Raw genomic sequence first — 22,655 nt, forward strand, 5'->3', positions numbered from 1 at the left:
AGAGTTGAGTAGCATTTAGGAAAGGAGCAGTTGCAGATTTTGCAAAGAAACAGAGATACAAACAAAGACCAAAGGCTGAAGACCCTTTTTCAAGATATAGCCATGGAAGAAGAGCACTTTGAAGAAGAGGATGAGGTCCATGGTATGGAAGACAAGGGCAGTGCCCCCTTCTTAACCAAATCTGCCTATGAGAATTTGTTATCCAAAGGCCCTTCTCATAATTTTGTTGTACCTGCAAAACAACAAGCTTATAAGCAGAAGCAACCAGCAGCAGATCCCATCATCCTCAAAGCTCCAACCATAAAGGTAAGAGGCCTTGAAGGTTCCCCTTCTTCTTTCAGTTTTCAGTCAGAAATTCAGAAGCCAAGAATACCCATGCCTCTGATTGAACCAGTGAAGAATGAGCCCCTCAAGAAATCTATCCTCGAAGACCCTGAGCTTAAAGCCAACCTAGCTTCCCATGACTATGCAAATCTGCAAATTGACCAACCTGCTGTTATCCCCAGCCCAGTGATCAAAAAGGGTGAAATCAGTGCCCCATCATCTTATGTTCCTCTGTCTGTTCAAGAGACAAGCCCTCATAATTGCCCCCTAGGCACTGAGGCCAGCCACAACTCAATGCCCCAGGCTAATATTGATAATCTTAGTCTTGATATTTCGAAGCCTGCCCAAGTGGCCTCCACACAGCTTGAAAGGGCAGTTTGCCAGATCACAGAGGAAGAAGGTGCACAGATTTGGGACACCTCCTTGGATGGGGTTTGTTCTAAGAAAGCTACAGGAGTAGGTGAGGTCTTTGTGTCCCCCACACAAGAATACATCGGTTCACCATTTATATTAATTGTGCAGGCCACAAATGACACAGTCGAGTACACAGCAGCCATTGTTATTCAGCAGGTGTACAAAAGCTTCCACGAAGAACATCCAAGGATGAGAGCATACAGAGAGGGGGTGAAATATAAACCATCTCTACCTGATAAGGTCAAATGCCCTAAACTTTTTGAGGTAGATGATCAAATCAACCCGATTTTGCAAGTCTTTGATGAATCGGCTGACATGCATATTGACCAGGAGAAGGGGAAACAATTTTGGTGGCCCAGTAAATGGGCAATTTTTGAAAATTTAGGTTTTTTAAGGTTTTCAAGCCTTAATGTTGTAAATGTGTTCTTTTACAGGTTTTAGTGTAGACTTAATTAGACTCCATGCCCAATGGAATACTAGGCAATGTTTTTAATCTTATTTTGATGTAGAAGACAATGGTCTATGGTTCTTGAGACCTCACAGGGAGGATCTCATCCCCAACAGGAGCCAATGTTAGCTCTGCTACATATCTTTGATTTCTAAAGGACAGAAGTGAGCTTGGTCCGTGGTCACACCCAAAGAAGCTCATAATGGTCATCTTCTCCTTCCCTTGCACCGCTCATTCTCCCTTCACCAGTCCTAAAAACAATTATTTCCTTTATCGAGTTTGGTTTAATCGCTATCGAAAATCGTATCCGTGTATGTATCAAGGTCGTACCCCTTGGATTCCGTCGATGTGATATTGCAATCCGATCTTATCGCAAATCGCATCTGGGTATGTATAAAAGCCGCGTCCCTTTGCTTCCGCCGATGCGATATGGCAATGTGATCTGATCGTAATCGCACATCGCCATACGTAAAGGCCGAATATCCAAAAACCCAATTCGACGACTCCCGTCACACCGGATAAAGCGACTCGCCCGATCATCCCTCCGCTATTCGATCAGCTCTGCCAAGATCCAACGCCCGCACTCACTCCACTTCCATATCTCCCGATACCCTCAACCAAGTAGTCCCTACCGTCTATCCCCTTAATCTGACGGCCAGTCTGGCTTTCCTATCCGGCTCGTACATCCAGCATGCAGCCCACTTGCCCTGACCATTTCGTGCACCTGAAGGACGAAGACCACCGCCTACCAGTACCCAGTGAATTTCCTCCTCAAAAACCACATTCAACAAACAATATGGCCGAGTAGGGAAAGTACAAAGCTGAAGTAGTTAAAGGCATTTAATAGTTATGGAATTTCATTCTGCACGACACTCCACCCGCCCGAGAGGACAGCAAAGCGCAAGAAAAGATCACATCTGTCAACTGCAGCAAGCAATCGCACTAGAAACTCCATCAGGTAGTTAAAGCGGTTGGTGGTCAATTATGACCCCTCCATACTTAGAATGGTCGAGCGCCTTTGTATGCAAAATCTATATATACCCATAAACAAGATGTAATCAGGGTTGATGGTTGTTGTTTTGATGTAAGGTTCAACTTCTGGATACTGTAACTACATTGATACTTGCAGCGTCCTGTCTTCATTTTCAGCTAATACAAGCTTCTTTTGTTGTTAATTGCTCACTTTTCATTTCTATTCTATTCCAGGCTGTGCCTGATATGTGATTTTTCCTGAACTCTTGATGTTTAGCATTAGAGGAGTTGTCATCCTACCTCTGTGTTAAAATCTTGCATGTATCAGTGAATGAGTTATTCAGGTTTCTTTTCACCTAGTGCCAGAGAACCGTCATCCTGTCTGTACATTAGGGAATTAGATTTGCAGACCTCTTTACTGGTTGCAGTCGGCCATCACAAGGTCTTATGCATCTGCTGGTGTGGTCAGTATTCTCCATATTCACCCAATCTCTGAACTGTGAGTAATTGGTGGTCTAAAGCCTTGTAGTCTGGGGGTGTTCATGCATGTCTGGAGTTAAGCAAAGTAGAAGTGGTTATCTGGCTTGAACAAGCATCACTTCTTCCATTCATCCATTTCCAACATTAAGTTGAGTTTGTAATGTTCCCGAGCATCTCCGAGCTACAACATAGGAGAGTTTCCTGGGGTGATAATAGGGGGAATACATTTCATATCAATATCATTGCACAATACCTTATCATGTGAATATCAGTTGTAGACCATTATCTTGAACACAAACATGGCTTTTCTTGGACTAATTAGATCACATGAATTAAGGTCTTGGCTAGATTAACATCAGACTAGTAACATCACTTCAGCAATTCATCAAAGGGCTTGATCTCTTAAAATGCTACAAATGAAGCTTCAGGCCAGATTGCATTATAGCACCATCTCATGCACGATTTTGCAGATCAACACCTTGTCTCTAACGTAATCTAGCATATGCACACCATATTAATTCGTGACCTGTGTAAACCCATATCGCACTTGGTTTCCCAACTCCAACATTACATTAATTTAGAGGTTTATGCCTTATGCATTAGGTTAGATTGGTCCTCAAATAATTACACCATCACTTCAATCTAAACCATAGCTTTTCTCATCTTGCACACCCCAGATTCATCACACGGACTCCAACACACTTTCTTCCTAAAGAAAAAAACTAGATACTCATTGATCATTTCCAGAGGTCAATTACTCCGTACACAACCATATTTTGGATGCACCTGTACTGGAACACTAACAAAATAGAAACCATTACCTAGATCGAACCATGCCACAATCATAAGTGCACACTTTGCAATATATATATATATATATATATATATATATATATATATATATATATATATATATATATATATATATATATATATATATATATATATACACACACACACACACACACACACTCATTAAGACTTTGTAAATATCATGGGAAATTCTAAGGTATTTTCTAACGAAAACAAGCCAACATGAAGTGAGGAGTCGACCATCAATATCTAAGGAAATTAGTGTGGTAAATTTGACTAGAATCAAGTCAGCATGAAGCTAAGAAGGTGTCATGGGATAGAGGAATTAATGGTTTTTGAGGCATTGGTCAGGGCATATTTGTTTTCAAGGCCTGGGAAATCATGTGTGGGCATATAACAAGTAAATAACATAATTTACATAAGGTGTACTACATAAGATAACATAATTTTTGTTGGTTTATTGGGGCATGACCCAGGTTAAGAGTTGATTTAGCCAAACAAATCCCGGTACTACTGGCCCTTTCGGCAACAGTCTGCGGAGCGCGGACTGAGGTCTCACCCAAAGTAGTATGGGAGGGTGCTAGAACTAGGTTTCCGCACCCTGGAGATGTTTGATGAGTTCAAGTGGTCCGCGGTTTGACCCTGTGCGCAAGTTGCTACGCACACTTTCCCTTACCTCGCAGCCTAATATACTGCCTTCATGCAGCCCTACCAAGGGGCTGAATGTCGCGCTCTACATTATTACCCAAGACCTCAATGGTATTCCAATGTTAGTTAATTAACTTTGCCTACTTGAGTGTTTTAAGTATACTTAACAATATAAACCATTCATATAGGTGCGCGCAGTAAATAAACAGTATATTTGCAAATCATATCAAACATGCATTAACCCAAGAACAAATACAAAGAATTATGATAAAAATTCTCTTTATTAATTTCTTCCTCAGTTACAAACTCAACTCCGCCTGGTGCACTCAGCTGCAAGGGTCCATGCACTCAGTTGCAGACTACTAGGTCTCTGCACACTCAGCTGCAGAGCCTTCTCCTACTCTGCAACCCAAAGACACACTTTACACCTATGACTCAATCACTTAGACTTGTTACTCTTTTTTATCCTTCTCCTTCTTTTACACTTAGAGCCTCGCTCTATTTATACAGTCCCATGGTCTGTAGGTCTATCTAGCCGACATTAAATTACAAAACTAGGGTGGACAACCCTGTGACTCTATCATACTTTCACGCCCCACGCTTGCAATTCGCGGAGCTTTACAACAAAATTGAGTCAAAACTTGGGCTTTGAGCCCCAAAGCATACCTTGGGAGGATTCCATGCCCAATAGGCCCCCAACACAAACATCGTGACTCACCCTCGAGTCACTTTGTCGGCGCGGCGATCTTTGCGCGGAGTCCCTCCAACTGTTCTCAAACTGCACGAAGGTCAATAGTGCACTGATCGGCTGCTTGCTGGATCTGATGCATACGCTGTCCCAAGACCTCTGTGTCTGAACTGATTCCATACATTTGTACCGGTATCTGCTGCATATGTTTATAGTCCTGCACCTTTGTCTGGATCCTTGGAGCGCGAAGACTGTGCTTCTGCCGGCTATTCAGATAGTCGACCCACCCATGTAGGGCTTCAAGCAGCTTCCATTCACTTTGCCTGGGAAGGGTTATCCGTTTAGTTTGAATAGCTGGACCATGCATCCATCTGTGACCTCCTTAACCACGTATGGTCCTATCCAATGCATTCTGAACTTTCCCAGAAAGTTTTCAAACTTACTGTCATACAGCAGCACTAATTCATTTACCTTGAAGGTGCGCAACTTAATATGGTGATCATGCCAGGCCTTTTCACGCTGCTTTTGTACTTGCTCATAAAAACCAGCCAAGAACCGTTCCTCCTTAAGTTCTTCTAATTGTGCAAGCCTTTCTTCCAGAGCTTTGCGGGTCGTCATACCTGTGAGCACTGTTATGTGTAGACTAGGTATAATATACTCCGTCGACATGACAACTTCAACACCATAAACTAACCGGAAAGATGTTTGTCCCATCAGTTTCTTGTACGTTGTCCTATAACCCCATAGTACTACAGGTACGCACAGGTTCCAATCACTTCTCTGCGCATTGCACACTTTGGTTAGCATAGTCTCTAGTATTTTGTTGAATGCTTCTACTGTCCCATTGGCTTGTGGGTGATACGGTGTTCTTTTCTGATGATACACATAGAACTATTTTGTGAGCACGCTGATGGTTTCGTTCAGGAAATGTGTACTGTGATCACTCATTAATATTTTCAGACATCCAAATCTAGTCAACACGTGTTCAAAACAAAAAATTTGTTGCCGTGGTGGCCATGCAGTCTTTGACCAGTTATGCTTCCACCCAGCGCGTCAGGTACTCCATCGTGATGATGATGTATTGCGTGCACGTTTTTCCCTGGGGTTTGATATGTCCCACAAAGTCGATTGCCCACTTTTCGAAGGGCTACAACGTCATTTGTGGATTCAAGGGAATTTCATCCCTTCACGATGGTTTACTGGTCCGTTGACATATATCGCAAGCCTTACAGTGTGCTTTTGAATCCTGATGAAGGGTTGGCCACTACAACCCTGCACAGAGAATTTTTCATGCGGTCGCTTGTCTTGCATAGTGTCCTCCTGCAGTGTCCCCATGTGCTTTCACGAGGATCTGAATTCGTTCAAATTTAGGTACGTACCTTCGCAATATCTCATCATTTCCCATTTTGTATAGGTGCCCCGCGATGACAGAAAAATCCACTGCGCGCACCACCAATTCCTTCTTCTGTTGGACGGAGTATTCCTTTGATGTAGTCCCTGTTTTTAGAAAATGGATTATATCTTCGAAGTGTCCGTCCGCGACGCGCATAAAAAAGAGCTATGCGTTAGGTAATCCTTCCTCCAAACTAGTAGGTTCCTCACCCATCTCAATATGCGATAAGTGATTTAGTCCTGTGTTCAGGCGTCTAGGTTTTACCACAACCTCAAAGTCATATTATTGGAACAATAAGAGCCACCTACATATGCACCCCCCCAACACAGGCTTATTGACCAAGTACTTTAGCACGGAATGGTAAGTATACATCTTGAAATGTCCTCCTAGCAAATAGTGCCGGTATTTTTGGAGCATGTACACCATAGCCAATCCCTCGCACTTGGTTATGGAATTGTTATTTTCGTCTTTGGACAATCTACCACTTGCAAACACGATAGGGTGATCCAAGCCCTCTCCGCCCTCTTGTGTGAGCACCGCTCCCAGAACTATACATGACACATCAACATGGACATGAAACTCCACATCCCATTTTGGGAAGACCAGGATTGGAGTGGAGGCCAATTTCCCCTTTATGACATCCAAGCTCTTCATGCAATCATTATTCCAGCAAAATGTGACATCCTTTTTCAATAGTTTCTCCATCGGTGCGGTGATCTGGGCATAGCTTTTGATGAACTCCCTGTAGTACCCTGTGTGTACCAACATAGCGCGCAACTATTTAACACTTCGCGGTGCTTCCAAATTCAAAATTATTGCAATCTTCGCGAGGTCTACCATTAGTCCCTGTTTGCAGACCACATGTCCCAGTAGGTTCCCAAAGGGAATGAGGAACATACACTTCTTAAGGTTCAGTGCAATCTAGTGTCATCGGAAAGTATCCAGCATCAAGCGTAAGCTTGCTACATGGTGCTTAACCAATCCAAAGACAATCCAATCATCTAGATAGACCTCCAGGAATTTGTGGATATATTATTTGAAGGCGGCAACAACTATGAGCAAAAATATGGCTAGTGCATTTTTTAACCCAAACGGCATGAAGGTGTATTAAAAGCAGCCCCATTCAGTGGCGAAGGTGGTCTTGCTCATGTCTTTCGGCATGATTTTGATCTGGTGGTACCCTAAGAACCCATTGGTGAAAGAATATGCTTCTTTCCCACCGACATTTTCTAATACTTCATCTGTGAATGGGGTTAGGAATGGGTCATGTACACAAGCGTCATTCAACTTCTTGAGGTCCACGCATATTCTTATCTCGCCCTTCTGCTTTTTCTCCTACACTACCATAGGACTCACCCAGTCGGATTCTTCCACCAGCTCAATAATTCCGGCTGTGAGCATTTTGTCTAGTTCTACGCTGACCTTTTCCTTGTACTTCGGATTCAAGTGGTAAGGAATTTTCTTAACCAACTTCATGTCAGGTTTTAGGGTGATCTTCATCATCCCTAAATAGCCAACAATCCCATTTAAGTTCGTAATCTTGGTCGGGAATAGGTCTTGGTACTCACGGGGTAGCTCAGCTACCTTATCCACCGTGGCATCATCCCAATAGTCACCAAGTGTTGCATACTTCGGTTCAGCCTCCATCCCAATGTTTACCTGCTTCATTTTTAGCAACGAAGTGATGTCAGGATCTTCAATCACTGGTCCTTGAACCTCGTGATAACCTTCAGGATCTAGAATGTTAATTTTTCGTGGATCCTCATCATCCTTTTCAATATTTACATGGTAACACTCCAGAGCGCAGTTCAGCTGGGTCACCCATTTCGGCTGAAGCACTTCCATTGGTTCCTGGGGTATTTTGAAGATAGTTGCTTTTACTGCTTGTAGCGCATCATCAACAATATCCCACCAATGATCCTCAAACATGAAGGTTAACAAGAATCCTTCGTGCAAGATATCCCATTCGCTCGTGCCATGGTGGAGCTTAGTCTCAGTATACCAATTCATTGGTATGATATCCACGGTATGACAAAATAGGTGCACACACTCAGGTTGTAGCTCTTCCCCGTAGACCTTGGTCCATTTTGAGAGGTGTGCACGTGGATCATCCCATCTGTCATATTTGTCTGTTAGATGCATCTAGGGCGTCCCAAACGGCATGCGCATCATCCTTCAGCATTTGCGCTAGTCCTCAAAACTTCTTTGATGCGTACCCCACCATCTTGCAGGCATAGCGCGCAATACCCATTTTAGAGCGTCGAAACACTGCTGTTCCGGTACTTCTCTTTCAAATTTGTTCAGGAAATCATCAACCTCGCTCAACCCGTCATACATAGGCAGACCTCTTACCTCTATTGCCACGCAACGCAGTGACCTTGTCATCATGTTATAGTTAAGCGTGGTTACCTCATGTAACTGGTTCTGCCATCATTCTATTTCCTCGTCTGAATCTGAGGTGCAAGAGCTTTTGCGCTCCCACGAGAGTCTACCATCCGCTGTTGGATTCACCCAGTCCTACTCCCACGTGGTTATCTTGTAAATACAATCTAAATTGTCATCGCTATCGTAGTAGTGCACCGGCTCTGTGTAGCGTAATCCTTCCACAGGGTCTAAAGGTACCACTACACGCAGTGACTTTTTCTCAAAAATCATCTTGCGCTTCTTTAGATTTATCACTCCATTCATGTCAGTGACCCAATCTATTCCCAGTAGCGCGGGATAGGGATTGTTGTCATCAACAATCTCTATCACTTCGAAATCTGCAAGCGCGCTCGCACCTTTGATATCTACCGTTATTCCCTGCAATCTTCCCATAGGTAGGATCTTTTGCTGGTTCGCCATTCACAATTGAATAGGAGACCATTGCAACGTAGGCCTGCCCATGTGCTCCCATGTCTACTTTGGCAAGACATTCACGTCTGATCCTAGATCCAAAATCACTTGATCCATTTCATATTCCCTGATCTGCGTGGTCAATCTCATCTCTCTTCTTGTTTGTGTTGTGTGCTTTCCGAGCTTCCAGACTACGCGCGGTTCTCCTGGCGTGGTCCCAGCACATCTAGTTATGAGTTCTTGCAACCCCTTCATAGCCTTGCTGTCGCGCAACAACTTCATGCATGTCTCCAAAAAGGTAGTGAGCATTGATCGGTCCATTTCCGGTTCTATTTTGTCTTTACTACTTGAAGTGGAGGCCTCTACGAAGCTCTTCTTAGCTTCCATGATTGTCTCCTTAGCACGCTCCAAATCAAATTATGGTTCCTTTGTTGGAGCCTTGCGAACCTAGGCACTCTCTTCAGGCTTCTTGCCTTTGTCATCTCCTGTCGCGCTACCACTTTGTCTTCCTCGCGCGGCTCAAACCTCATCATTTGCAGGTTCTAATTTGGGGTAGGTTGGAGTGTTCCTTTATCGCGCAGCCTCACTATCAGCGTGGGACAGTCCTCTGTCTCATGATCAAACTGGGTACAATATAAGCATGATGGTCTCATCGGATTTGTACAATCGAGGGCATAATTCCCCGGTCCTCTGCAATTGTAACATATCAGTTGTCTGCGACCTCTTCCTGGTCCCATTCCACCTCAACCTCATCCACACCCCTAAAATCTAGTGCATGCCATCCCTACATTTTGATCGAGGGCCCATGTTTCAGTCTAAACTCTGTAGGTAGGAGTCTGATCCATCATCAGTTCATAACTTCTACAGGTGTGCTCATCGTGGCCTATTGACCTGCAGAAGTTACAAAACAACTGTTGGGAACTCTGTGTATACTTATGTAATAGATGGCAATTATATGTAGCATGCTTCCCTCCTATCTGACAAATCGCGCACCATAATGTAGGTGTCGTTCTTGGCCCTGCTTGTGCCTCTGGTCTCAAAGGCATTGGTCCTCCTCCCGCTAGGTAGTTCGCAAAGACTGGACAATGGTCCTTGTCATGTCCCTGGCCCTTGCACTTTACGCACCATACCTCCTTGTGCACTTCTGGGCAAGCTATCCTGTCTTGTTTCAAACTCTGCATCTTAAGACACAAGTTTTTCAACTACACGCGGATCTGTTGAACTCCCAGGTTAGGATCTTGTATCGGGGTCTCATGCAGTCTCACTACGATCTCCAAGGCCTCGGCCTAAGTGGATAGCTTCTGCTGTGATAGCATGTTCCTTAGATGCGGTGTTAGCGATGCTACAAACCATGCGCGGTCTTGCCCATCCATCAAGGTCATGTTGGCTTCATGAATCATACCCTTCAATCTCTGATGCAGCTCCCAGGGGGTCTCTCTTGAAAGCATCGCGATTTCCTTAAATCCGATGATTGACTGTGTCTCTAACTTTGGTCTGCTAAATTCCTTGTTTAGCGCAGCTTGGATATCCGCGATCCCTGCATTCGGATTGTCATTGGAGTGCTTAATGTACCAAGTTAGTGCGCGATCCTGTAAAGCGCTAACCAGTGTTGCTTTCTTTATATTATCATTTGTGACTCCCTACGCTTCCCATACAGCCCGTACCACGAACCAAAATTGGTTCGGATCTTCATTCCCTACTCCTTTAAACACTAACAATTTTATCACACTTGCCATATTGAACTCTGGTGGTGGCGGAGGTGGTGTGGGCGAAGACGAGGGTGAAGATGGTGAAACTAACAGTGGTGTAGGTGGAAGTGGTATGCGCGGAATTCATTTCTTTATCAAACTGATCGCACTTCTTGGTGAGACCTTCACGAGCTCTTCCTCGCTTTCTCGCGGAGGTGAAATCAAGGGGCTAGTTTCTAGTTCTGCACTACCTTCATTTCTGTAGATCCTCCCACTTCGCGTAGCCCCAAACATCAATTTATTCGCATAACCCGCTTTTCACACAGTAGCATTTTAATCCAAGTGTTTAAATATTTAACGTACTTACCTCGTGAACTCGGTCATAAATCCCCCTATATTTCTATCGAGCCAGTGATCCACAGCACGCGCGATCTTATCTTTCAATGCTTCCAATCTGTGCACTAACTCTAGAGTCCACACAATAGGTTTGTCGAGCCTACACCTTCCTTGACTGTCTGCTAGCTTCGCGATCCACTCGTACAACTCAAAGGGGAAGGATACAAAGAAAATTTCGTGGATTTCCATATATAAGTAGCAATCTAACCACTCTTCCTTTGATAATCGTGGATTCCTGTTTTCCTGCACTATGAACTCGTGAATCTTCCTGTCCAACCACTCTTCAATTCCTTTATTTATCATATTCCAGTGATACGACATCATACATCTCTTATGCAGATCCCAATCCCAGCAACAGAACCATTTGTTGGCTTATTGGGGCCTGACCCAAGTTTAGAGTTGATTTAGCCAAACAAATCCCGGTACTACTGGCCCTTTCGGCAATAGTCCATGGAGCGCAGACTGAGGTCTCACCCGAAGTAGTATGGGAGGATGCTAGAACCAGGTTTTTGCACCTTGGAGATGTCTAATGAGTTCAAGTGGTCCGCGATTTGACCCTGCACACAAGTCGCTACGTGCACTTTCCCTTACCTCGCAGCCTGATATACTGCCTTCGCGCAGCCCTACCGAGGGGTTGAACATCGCGCTCTGCGTTATTACCCAAGACCTCAATGGTATTCCAATGTTAGTTAATTAACTTTGCCTACTTGAGTGCTTTAAGTATACTTAACAATATAAACCATTCATACAGGTGCACGCAGTAAATAAACAGTATATTTGCAAATCATATCAAACATGCATTAACCCAAGAACAAATACACAAAATTATGATAAAACTTCTATTTATTAATTTCTTCCTCGGTTACAGACTCGACTCCGCCTTGCGCACTCAGCTGCAGGGGTCCGCACACTCAACTGCGGACTACTAGGCCTCTGCGCACTCAACTGCAGAGCCTTCTCCTACTCTACGACCCAAAGACACACTTTACACTTGTGACTCAATCACTTAGACTTGTTACTCTTTTTTATCCTTCTCCTTCTTTTACACTTAGAGCCTCACTCTATTTATACAATCCCATGGTCTGCGGACCATGGGTACGTCTATCTAGCCGACATTACATTACAAAACTAGGGCAGACAACCCTGTGACTCTATCATACTTTCGTGCCCCGCGCCCGCAATTCGCGGAGCTTTACAACAAAATTGGGTCAAAACTTGGGCTTTGAGCCCCAAAACATGCCTTGGGGGGATTCCATGCCCAACAATTTTCTCAATCTTGATGGGACAGACCAGTGCAGATGCTGCAATAAATAAAAATCTTCAAACTTGCATTATCAACACTCATCTTTGGTGTTTTTCCCTACATCAAATACTTTCAAAAAACCAGACATCATATAATATTAACTAAGCCATTGAATCATGCTACTATCGTTTACATCAATGCCAAAACAATGCCACCCTCCCACTTCCTTACTTTCTCTATCCATTTGTCCCTACCTTAGTCCCTCATTCTCAACAACCCACTAACTCTATCTCTCAGTCCCTCCCTCTCTCTCTAACTCCCTCTCCTCTCCCTAACTCTTTACCTCCATCCCTCTCACTCCCCTTCTCTCTCCTTCCTCATTTTTTCTCTCTTCCCTCTCCCCCCTTACTCTCTCCCTTTACCTCTCTCTCCATCTATGTCTCCCTTCCTCCCTGTCTCTCTCTACTCTCATTGAAATGCTCTCCCCTTTTCTCTCTCTTTGTCTCTCTATACTCCCATTGTACAATCTCTCTCTCTCTCTCTCTCTCTCCCCCTCATGTGCTCCCCCCCCCCCTCTCATCCCCACCCTTCTATCCTTCCCCCCTCGCTCTCTCTTTGTCTCACACACACACACACACACTCCCTCTCTCTCCATGGCCCCATCTTCCCCTCTCTTCTCCCTCCTCTATCCCTCTCTCTTTAAACTTTCTCCCCTACTGCTCCCTCTCTTTCTCCCTCTCTCTCTTTCCTCCCTCTCCCTCCCTCCATCACTCCCACTTTTTCTCTCTCCCTCTCACTCTCACACACTCTCTCTCTCTTCTCCCTTCCTCTCTCCCACTCTATCCATCTTAGCTTCCCTCCCTCACCTGATCTCTCTCTCTCTCTCTCTCTCTCTCTCTCTCTCCCTCCCCAACTAACTCTCCCTCACCCCCTCCCTCTCTCAACCCCCCTCCCCTACCCCCCTCTCCCACCACCGCTCTCTCTTTCTTCTTTTTGTCAAGTGGGAACCTTACATGTTTGGTGAGTTGGTTGTCTCAGATATAGGTTTAGGATGACACACCTTGTGCTTTAGGTTGCAATTACATGAAAACTTTTTTTTTCATAATATCTCTTTATATTGATGTTATCTTTCTATATACTAGATAAATCCATTTTCCATGAAACTACAAACACATATAGAGTAGATAGTGTAAATTCCCAATATTTAGTTTTAAAAAGAAAAAATTAATATTGTTTATTGTTTTTAAATTATTTTCCTTGAAGTCCGTGGGTGGTATCACAATTGGCAAAATCATATTGGCAAGCCCTTATGTATGTAAGTGCACAATTGACAAGCCCTTATGTATGTAAGTGATCGGAAGCCCTTATGTATCTAAGTGATCGGAAGTTCAATCCCCCCATACATGTCTCACCACCAGAACTTCAAAACAAAAAAGTATTTTCCTTGACATATATCAAAATATTATTATATATACCTCTTTCAATTTTGCAATATTTTTTTAGCCTTAACCATTTTATAAAAAAACATATAGAGACTAGTAGAGACTAAGACCAACAATCTTAAAAAAAAAAAAAAAAATGATGTTGGATAATGTTAAAACCTTTTACATAGCACTAACGAAAGGTCTTGTAATTTCAAGGATATAATGACTTTCATAATTTTAGAAAATATAAAATTAAAGATTATTAATTTGAAAAAAATTAACTCAATATATTCTCTACATTTGTACAAATATTAGTAGGGAAATTTCATTGTTTAGGTATTCAACACTAATGGAAATATATGTATTATACACAATGTCTCTTAAAAGAAAATCAAATCTAATTCATTTTTCTACATATCATCTTCTTACACGATATTCAAATTCAATGTGGAAGTACCTGAAATCATCGTTACATAACAGATTGCTATTTTTCCATATTTTCCACTAACAAATAATGAGAATATATATATATATATATATATATATATATATATATATATATATATATATATATATATATATCTTAACTCTCATCATGGTTGGAGAAGGATGAAGTCCCTCGAGGTGGAAAATTTCTTGTGGAATTACCTAAAATCATCATTACATAACAGATCGTTATTTTTCCATGTTTTCCACTAACGCGCATATATATATATATATATATATATTAACTCCCATAAAAATTCTTTAAATTGAAAAAAAAAATGAGAAAAATCTTACTTCTCAATTTGCACATGATATATCCAGAATTAAGAAGAATTTAAACTAAATAACTGGTAATGTCCTATTTCATTCCTTAACATCTCCAAATTTATTTGAGTATATTTTTAAAAAGATTTCACTTAGTCAAACTCTCTTGAACCCTCTTTAATTTTATTGAATAACATATATTTTGGATTTTTTATACCAATTATAGAAATTTTCCATGGCTTATATGAATTAGAGAGGACACTTTCTTAGAATTACAATGCATATACCCATGAGGTGTAGACAAGTTGATTTATGGAGAGCTTGATTCACATGAAATCTTAGGTTCAGAGTTTATTAAAGAGATTGAAGATAAGAGCCACTTATGAAGAAAATAAACTATTTGTAAACTTGGAAGCCAAGAATTGCAAATGTATTCATTTATGTGAGGTTTAATTCACATGAAGTTTCTCACACGTTATGAGAAGGAATTGAAAATAGGAGCCACTGATAAAGAAAATGACATAAGTCAAAAATTATAAATAAATAGTCTCTCACACGTTATGAAAAGTTATAAAAAGAGGTTGAAAGTAGCAACCACTTATAAAAAAAAAATAAACTATCCTAATAGACCATAAGACTGTAAAATGTAAATTAATTAATCTAGTAAAAAATCAATACATGTTCCCTCCACGCATCAATGGTATGGTAACAAATGAAAAGAAATAGCCATTAAGGCATTCTGGGACACCGGAGTTAATAAGTTGTCGAGAAGAACTGATTTTACCACTGTATTATCATGCAATGTCTCATATACCATATACGACATGGATGTGATTTTACCACTGTATATGAGAAGAATTGATTTTACCACTGTATTATCATGCAATGTCTCATTTACATTAAATTTTCAAGATTGGAGTCTCCTCATACACATGAAATTTTCAAGATTGGATTATCGTACACAGAATTAATAACGCAGCCACCGCGGAGAAAATTAATCAAAGTGGAATTGTTCACAACGAAAAACAATCCGGTTGACTGACTTTCAGAGTCTACACCTTGGTCCTATTAAATCGGGACTGAAATTACAACAAAAAATATAAAAGTTTAGAATATATATTAAAAATAAATCAAATGCGATCTCTGGTATCTTGTTGAGCTGTAGATTCTTTGCTGCATAGTATTGTATATGCGAAGGAATCCTATTCTCTATATCCGGAAGAATCTTATTGTTACTTATCTATATTCTTTTATTACGTTGCCAGAAAATTATAGTACATTCACGCAGAAAAGCTGTCTCAGCGTCAGCATCGACAGGCATTCATATATCAGATCAGATCAGATCAGTATAGCTGGTATATCTATCAAATTCAAACAGGCGATGTCTACAGAGGTATTCAAATAGCCGAGGCTGAATTTATCTTGATTCGCTGATTCGCTGAATATTTGGCTGTTAGAATTGAGGGTGCTGGCACTGATTGCCAAATATTGCAATCCAGACGGGTGTGTTTGAATCGTGGTCGAATATTGCCATCTATATAAAGCATATTTTATGTGTTTAAATCGTTTTTAATGGTGAAAATAGATTACCACCATCAATAACCCTTAGGAAAAACAAAATGTCTTAACAACTGTAATTCAAATTTCCAAAAACATTGGATAATTTTTTTCAATCTTACTAAACTTTCCATTATTTTCACACTGAAATTGTGACCTCCTTAGATTAAGGCATTAAAATATAGAGTTTTATTAAAAATAAAGTTTAGCGTGGGATCCGATGGTAACAGAGTGTAATATTTGTATTCATGTAAGTTTGAAATCATATAGAAACAAATTCAACTATTTTACAGGTTGGTAGGTCAAGATCAAAGCGCAAAACTTTTTAATGACAAACTAACTACACATTAATTCTGCCTATAACAAACCAACATCATCATAATAATAATAAATAGTTTTATTCTAATTATGAAGTTTTCATATGGAAAAACTCTGCACAAATTCATCATTGAGAAACCAGACTTTTGGCATAAATATGATATTATTAAGCAAATTGAATGAAATGTGTAAATTAAGCTAGGTTGAGTCCTACTAGGCTATTATTAACAGAGGATTACACCACTTTTCCGCAGAAAAAGAATGATAATGTTAGAAGTCCAGGGGAAATATTTTACTAGAGGTCCCCTGTGGAAAATAATCTAGTGATTGCAGAAATAAATGTGAGTTCGATGATTCCGGTACAGGGACTACTGTTCTCTGGGTTTCGAACAGGTGACTAGCGATCGATTCAGGATTTACCCAGGAATTAATGTTGTCTTGTGAACTTTCGGCGAAACCTGCGACAATGTCACTGTAATCCCACCAGTACTCTGCATGTAGTAACAGTGGCGTCTGACCGTTCATCATCTCGGGAACTTGAAGTTCCTCATCCATTTTGCATGTGGTTTGAGTATTTGCTGCATTAAACGGAAAACTGGATTGTTCAGATTCTTCTTCCTTGACGTGTTTCATCAGCACAGAGCTGGACTGAAGTTCTTGCTGGATCGGTTTTTCGTCCTCTGAAGGATTCAGAAGGCCACCTGCTTCGTTATTCTTGGGCACATCATTATTCTCAGCTACAGGGGCTGGCTGTGGTAGTGTTTCTGAAATAGGCCTGTGCGTCGCGGGGTCGAGCCCCATGCGCTTCAGCTTCTTCTTGATGTGGGTGTTCCAGTAGTTCTTTATCTCGTTATCGGTTCGCCCAGGCAGAAACGAGGCAATCTTCGACCATCTGGATCAATATACAGTTCCATGTTAAAACATTTTTTTCATTTTTCTTTATAAAATTATAACTTTCAACTTTGCAATTCTCATTGCAAAGAACTTATTTTCCCATTAATCCATAAAACCACTATTTTGAACAATTAAAATAAAATAAAGTATCCAACATTTTGACCAATAAAATAAAGCGTTTAAAAAATATTTTATTTTTTACTCAAATTCCAACTCATATTGACAACTAACCTTCAAATAAAATACAAAAATTTAACCATTGAAAAAATCAAATGAGAATGAGAAAATGAGTAAATATGTAACATATAATGGGTCAGTGCAAGAGAACGTATTTGAACCAACAACTTACATGTGGTATTCACAAGGAACTAATTTTATCACTTTTTCCTAAAGTTTCGTTCCAAATATTTTTAGAAATTTACAATAATTGTTAAAATATTTACAATATATTCAGCATTTATACAAAGAAGAAATTTTCTTTTATTAATCATGTCCTAATCAATATCAAAAAGATGTTTTTAGCAAAACCAGATGAGAGGAAAAGAGAACTGCAAATTTTTTGTAATTTCATATAATTTATAAATAGATAATAAGTAAATCAAAAGAAAAAAAAAAAATTGAAAATTAATATATGAAAAAAGATCACTGACCCTGCATATTTTTAAACATTCATTCAATTTATAAAACAAAATAAAAGCTTCAGAAACAGAGATCTTACGAAAATAATTTACTCGGGTTCATTAAAACCGACTTTGATGTATTAAGAGAGTTTGTGTAATTATATATTACAGTAATTCCAGTTATATATTTTTGAACAGTCATCTAATTTATAAAAAAATCTGTTTTTCCATCATTATTGAAAAAACAAAGAATTCTACAGCACTTAGAAAATAATTTACTGGCATTCATTAAACCTAGCTTTAGATAGATCAAAGATTTCTTCTAGTTTTATAAATTTATATACAGCAGTGTCCAATAACAGGTGTTTATGCGTTTCGAACCTGTTACCAACACGCGAATGAAGATCTAAAATAAGTCTCTCCTCGGACTCTGAGAAGACTCCTCGTTTCAAATCGGGGCGAAGATAATTAGTCCATCTCAGCCTGCAACTCTTTCCGCATCTTGAAAGCCCTGCGATTCAATGAAATTAAGTTTACAAGAACCTTTGAGTCTGAAAGGCTTTTAAGCAATGAAAGAACCTTCGAGTCCGAAAGGCTTTTCCGCAATGAAATTAAGTTTACAAGAACCTTTGTGTCCGAAAGGCTTTTAAGTAAAGAATGACTGAAAATTACCGGCAAGCTCTGGAACGGTACGCCAGCAGCATTGGCCATGAGTAGCAAGGAAATTAATGAGCTTCTTGTCTTCTTCAGCAGTCCAGGGGCCCTTCTTTAATCCGACCTTATCGCAACAGGGCTTCCTTCCCATTCTCAACACTATAAGCCAGAGAAGGAAAAAAAAAAAGAATCAAGAAATCTGCCTTCTTTCCTTCGTTCCTGCAGATTTAATGGCGGAAACCGATGACGGGCCAGAGAAATTCACAGTCGGGCTCTGAGAAAAAAAGCTTCAATGGCTGCCTTCCCTGCTGCAACAAATGACATATTTCAAGCTCCAGATAAAGACGACGATGCCGCCATCTGGCGTATCAGGATTGGAATGCACCTTATTATCATGTGATTTAAAGAAATGTGAAATGAGAACGCAAAAGATTAGCTCTACCTTGCTTGCATTTCATGCACCGCGCGATTCATGGCGGCTATCACTTCACGCAGTTTGTCTCACTCGCTGTGACCCCCGATGCACACAACAATTGCCTGACCTCAAGTCCTCCGCCCAAGAATTGAAAATCCAAAAAACAGTCAGTGAGATTCCGCGTCTCCCGTTAAAATAAGTAGATTTTTCTGTCAAATGCCTGGCCGCCTTCACCATGCTCTATCACGTCACCGACGGCGCAGTCACTTGCCGGTAACTTCACTGAACGGGAAAGGGCGGGATAAAGGTCAATATTTTTGTAATTTTGTTAACGAAATAATCGGATATGGGTGAATTCTATATGTGCGGATATTCATTCACAAATTTAACTTAAAATAAGTAAATAGTAATAATTTATAATAACTTATTATAAATAATTTATAAGATGCTTATATAAAGAAGGGGTATTTTTAAATTATTTTATGTTTTCGAGTTTTCAGACTTGAATACATATATAGAAAATTTTAGAGGCATTGTAATTGTGTGAGTTTACGATTCAAATTTGTTAACTCACAATTCAAATTCAAATTTGTTATTCCAAAAAATTCTATTGAATTTTGAGTAAATTTTATTGAAAAATATGCCAAAAACAATTCTAAAATGGTTAAACTTCAACTATGAGAAAAATATTCTTGAATAGGGATCCTGACAGTCTTAGGAGTACCATTTTACAATGGGGAGCGGGGAATTTTCATAGTAAACTTGTTAGGAGGATATGGAGTCTGGCGCTTGGTTTTGTAATTTGGGAGGTGTGGAAAGAACGAAACCGTAGAATTTTCAAAGGCCGAAGTTGTCTTGAGGCAAGAATATGGGAGGCAGTTTGCCGGTCGATTAAAGAAACGGTCCTATCCGAATCTTGGGGAGAGGAGGATTGGAAATTAAATGTGGAAGAGCAACGAATAATAACCAAATTGAACATAGATTTTACGATGTTATATCCCAACACTGATAGGCGTAATAGGTATCGTATGCAGAGCCCCAATTATTTTCGCTTCCCAGGAGATAATCAAATTAAATTGTCCTTCGATGGCGCATCAAAGGGCAATCCTGGGGAAGCAGGATGGGGCGGGATTTTCCGAGATAGTCGAGGGGTTTCGCGATGGGCATATGCAGAATGGGGCGGGGAAATGTCAAATAATGAGGCGGAGCTCTGGGGGGTCTATCATGGACTTCGAATTGCTGTAAGGAATGGATACCGAAACCTCGATATAGAAGGCGACTCCCAACTTGTGATTGAAATGCTAAGGAAATTACAGGGGGGCAAAACATGGGACCACGTTGCCAAGAGCTGGAGGACAGCTGCAATTATACAGGATATCGAAGGCCAGATGAGGCTGGTAGATTATATTACACTCAATCATGTTTTGCGGCGAGGGAATAGGGCGGCCGATTATTTAGCCAATTGGGCATGTGGCGAATCGACTCGGGTGATGGATGGTAGCTGGGGTGTGTTACAGGAGGATCCACGGTGGGCTGAGTTGGCAACCATCTTACGACAGGATAATGATGAGGCGATCGGGCGTGACAGGACTGCTTAGCTACCTTCCCATAATGATTCGGAGGGGAAAAGACCGGATTATTTATGAAGACATCGGGGGGATCAAGTACAAAGCTGTCAAAATTCAAATATGGCAGAATGGATATATGCAGACATGGGAAGAAATGATCATCCCAAGGCCGAATGCAGGGCGGGTACTGAGGTGGGAGTGCGGTGGCGTCAGGAGGACAGGGAGCGTATCACATCAGGGTCTCAGTCCTGAGACGTGTAATAATGAGCAGGCTTGGGAGATAACTAACACTAACGAGGGAAGGTGGTCGACCGGAGGTATAATGCTGCATGGAAGCGTTCTGTTCTTGCATGCCTGCAGAAGAAGCAAGATAGTCCTTATTTCTGAGTGTAGGCGATCGGGGATAGGGCTTTATTTCAGTCTGTACAAAAATCAACAGCGCGTGGGAGGTTCGGCGCTTTTGTTGGAGCAGCGTCTGGTGGAATTGGGTCCGCCTAAGAAAAGAATTGTGAAATTGCTGTCTACGAGTATGGCCGCTGATCCAGCCAGAAGTGAGGGTAGGAGAACGCGTAGTCAGGGGGTAGCTATGGAGGAGAAAGGGAAACAGGTGGCTGAGGAAACGTTACGGTCCATTTACCTGGACATCTCTGAAGAGTCGGAAGAGCAAGAAGGGGATATAAGGGAGTATTTTGTAGAGGAGACACCACGGCCGACCTCGGGAGGAAAGGTCGGAAAATGGATGAGGCACTCTGGTTCAATGGGCGCCAGGGAGGATACGGAGGTTGATTCGGAGGATGATGATGATGAGGAGGATGACGGACGCCGTGGTCGAGGTCGGGGCCGAAGGGGTCGAGGTAGTGCGCGGGGTCGAGGGAAGTCAGCAGGGTGTGGAGGGAACCGAGCTCGCAGAGACATGTATGAGGAAGGTTTACGCAGTGGGGTTCCAGGTAGGAAGCGAGGTAAAAAGGATATGCGGAGGAAATTGCAGGAAGCCGAGGACGCTTATGCAAATGAAACCCATCACAATATTCGGAGGATTATCGACCACCTGGAAGAAGAGGCACTGCAGGACCAATCTGACCCTGAGATGGCAGACTGGGAGAATTTTCTCCCTGATCCGGGCCACACCAGAGGGAGGATGTCCCTCTACAAGCAGTCTTTGCATGTATATTGGGGTATGAAACGTTTACTTGCCAAGGCAATGGAACAAGTAGCAGTTGAAATGGTGGAGCTTGCTCACGGAATGCCTAACCTGAAAAAAGAAATGAAGAATATACAAATGACTCTTATGATGCAGGACAGGAAGATGGACCAGCTGATCCAGTTGCTCAAAGACAGTGGAATAGCGGTTAAGGCAGAACCTGATGTCAAGACTGATGCCATGAAGCAGTAGACTATGGAGGTTATTATATGACTTTTTTGTAATTTTGATATATTAGATGGATTTGTATACAGTTAAGCACAGCATGATTATGTTTACAGCTATGCATAGTATGTTTTTAGGCAGAATAGAGGGATTTCTAGTCTGGTTTGATAAACTGAACATATACTTCTTTTGGATGGCGGTTATATACTTTCGAAGGCCACCCGGTTTCCCTGCTGGGCGGGTGGCGCCCTGTATATGTACATAGTTTTTCTTATAGTAATAGAATATTGCCTCAGCTTACAAAAAAAAACCACGAGAAAAATATTTTTTACAATAAATTTAAAACAGAGGTGATCTTTAAAATTTAATTTAATTTTAAATTTTTTTATTCATGTTATGGGAATTAGCAGCGACACCTCCTATTAACATAACATTGGGTCTATTCCAATTGTTACCATCATAATAACTTTGTATGTGCAATGACAATTAATAATATTCATTAATAAAGTTAAATTAAATTAAGTAAATATTAATAAAATTGATTGGAAAAAGAAATTAATAATAATTTTATTATATTATTTAAATAAAAAGCTTATATAAAGGTTTGATATTTTCTAGCTATTTTATGTTTCAAATTTTTTGGACTCTAATATGGAAAAATAATATTTGGTCAGATCTTGGTTTTTTAATGCACAAATGGATTTAGCAAACTTGAAAAACATTAAGGACACTTGAATTATGCCAGTT

General features: G+C 40.9%; 1 protein-coding gene across 2 annotated transcripts; it reads right to left on the reverse strand.

Annotated features, from left to right (window-relative positions):
- Positions 1 to 16,542: 16,542 nt before the first annotated feature.
- LOC149183751 (uncharacterized) lies at positions 16,543 to 19,152 on the reverse strand. Of its 2 annotated transcripts, none has more exons than XM_089418794.1 (4): positions 19,002 to 19,152; positions 18,578 to 18,867; positions 18,287 to 18,416; positions 16,543 to 17,283 (listed from the first exon to the last, which is right to left on the reverse strand). In XM_089418794.1, exons 2-4 carry the CDS (start codon positions 18,708 to 18,710, stop codon positions 16,662 to 16,664), a joined length of 885 nt encoding a protein of 294 aa, XP_089274920.1. In that variant the 5' UTR covers positions 18,711 to 18,867; positions 19,002 to 19,152; the 3' UTR covers positions 16,543 to 16,661. The 2 variants fall into 2 exon arrangements, with proteins under 2 accessions (XP_089274920.1, XP_089274919.1); XM_089418793.1 differs by having other exon boundaries at positions 18,578 to 18,864; positions 19,002 to 19,149.
- Positions 19,153 to 22,655: the final 3,503 nt, after the last annotated feature.

The sequence above is a fragment of the Pinus tabuliformis genome, chromosome 3_2 (genome assembly GCF_031772625.1).
Source record: "Pinus tabuliformis cultivar Carrire ecotype Pingquan chromosome 3_2, CPIR1, whole genome shotgun sequence".
NCBI lineage: Eukaryota > Viridiplantae > Streptophyta > Pinopsida > Pinales > Pinaceae > Pinus > Pinus tabuliformis.

Excerpts from the sequence above, each read along its gene's own strand:
- LOC149183751 (XM_089418794.1), bottom strand. The coding sequence starts at position 18,710 with ATGGGAAGGAAGCCCTGTTGCGATAAGGTCGGATTAAAGAAGGGCCCC. Across the intron at positions 18,417-18,577 it reads TACCGTTCCAGAGCTTGCCG|GGCTTTCAAGATGCGGAAAG; the intron begins GTAATTTTCAGT and ends ATTGAATCGCAG. Across the intron at positions 17,284-18,286 it reads CATTCGCGTGTTGGTAACAG|ATGGTCGAAGATTGCCTCGT; the intron begins GTTCGAAACGCA and ends ATATTGATCCAG.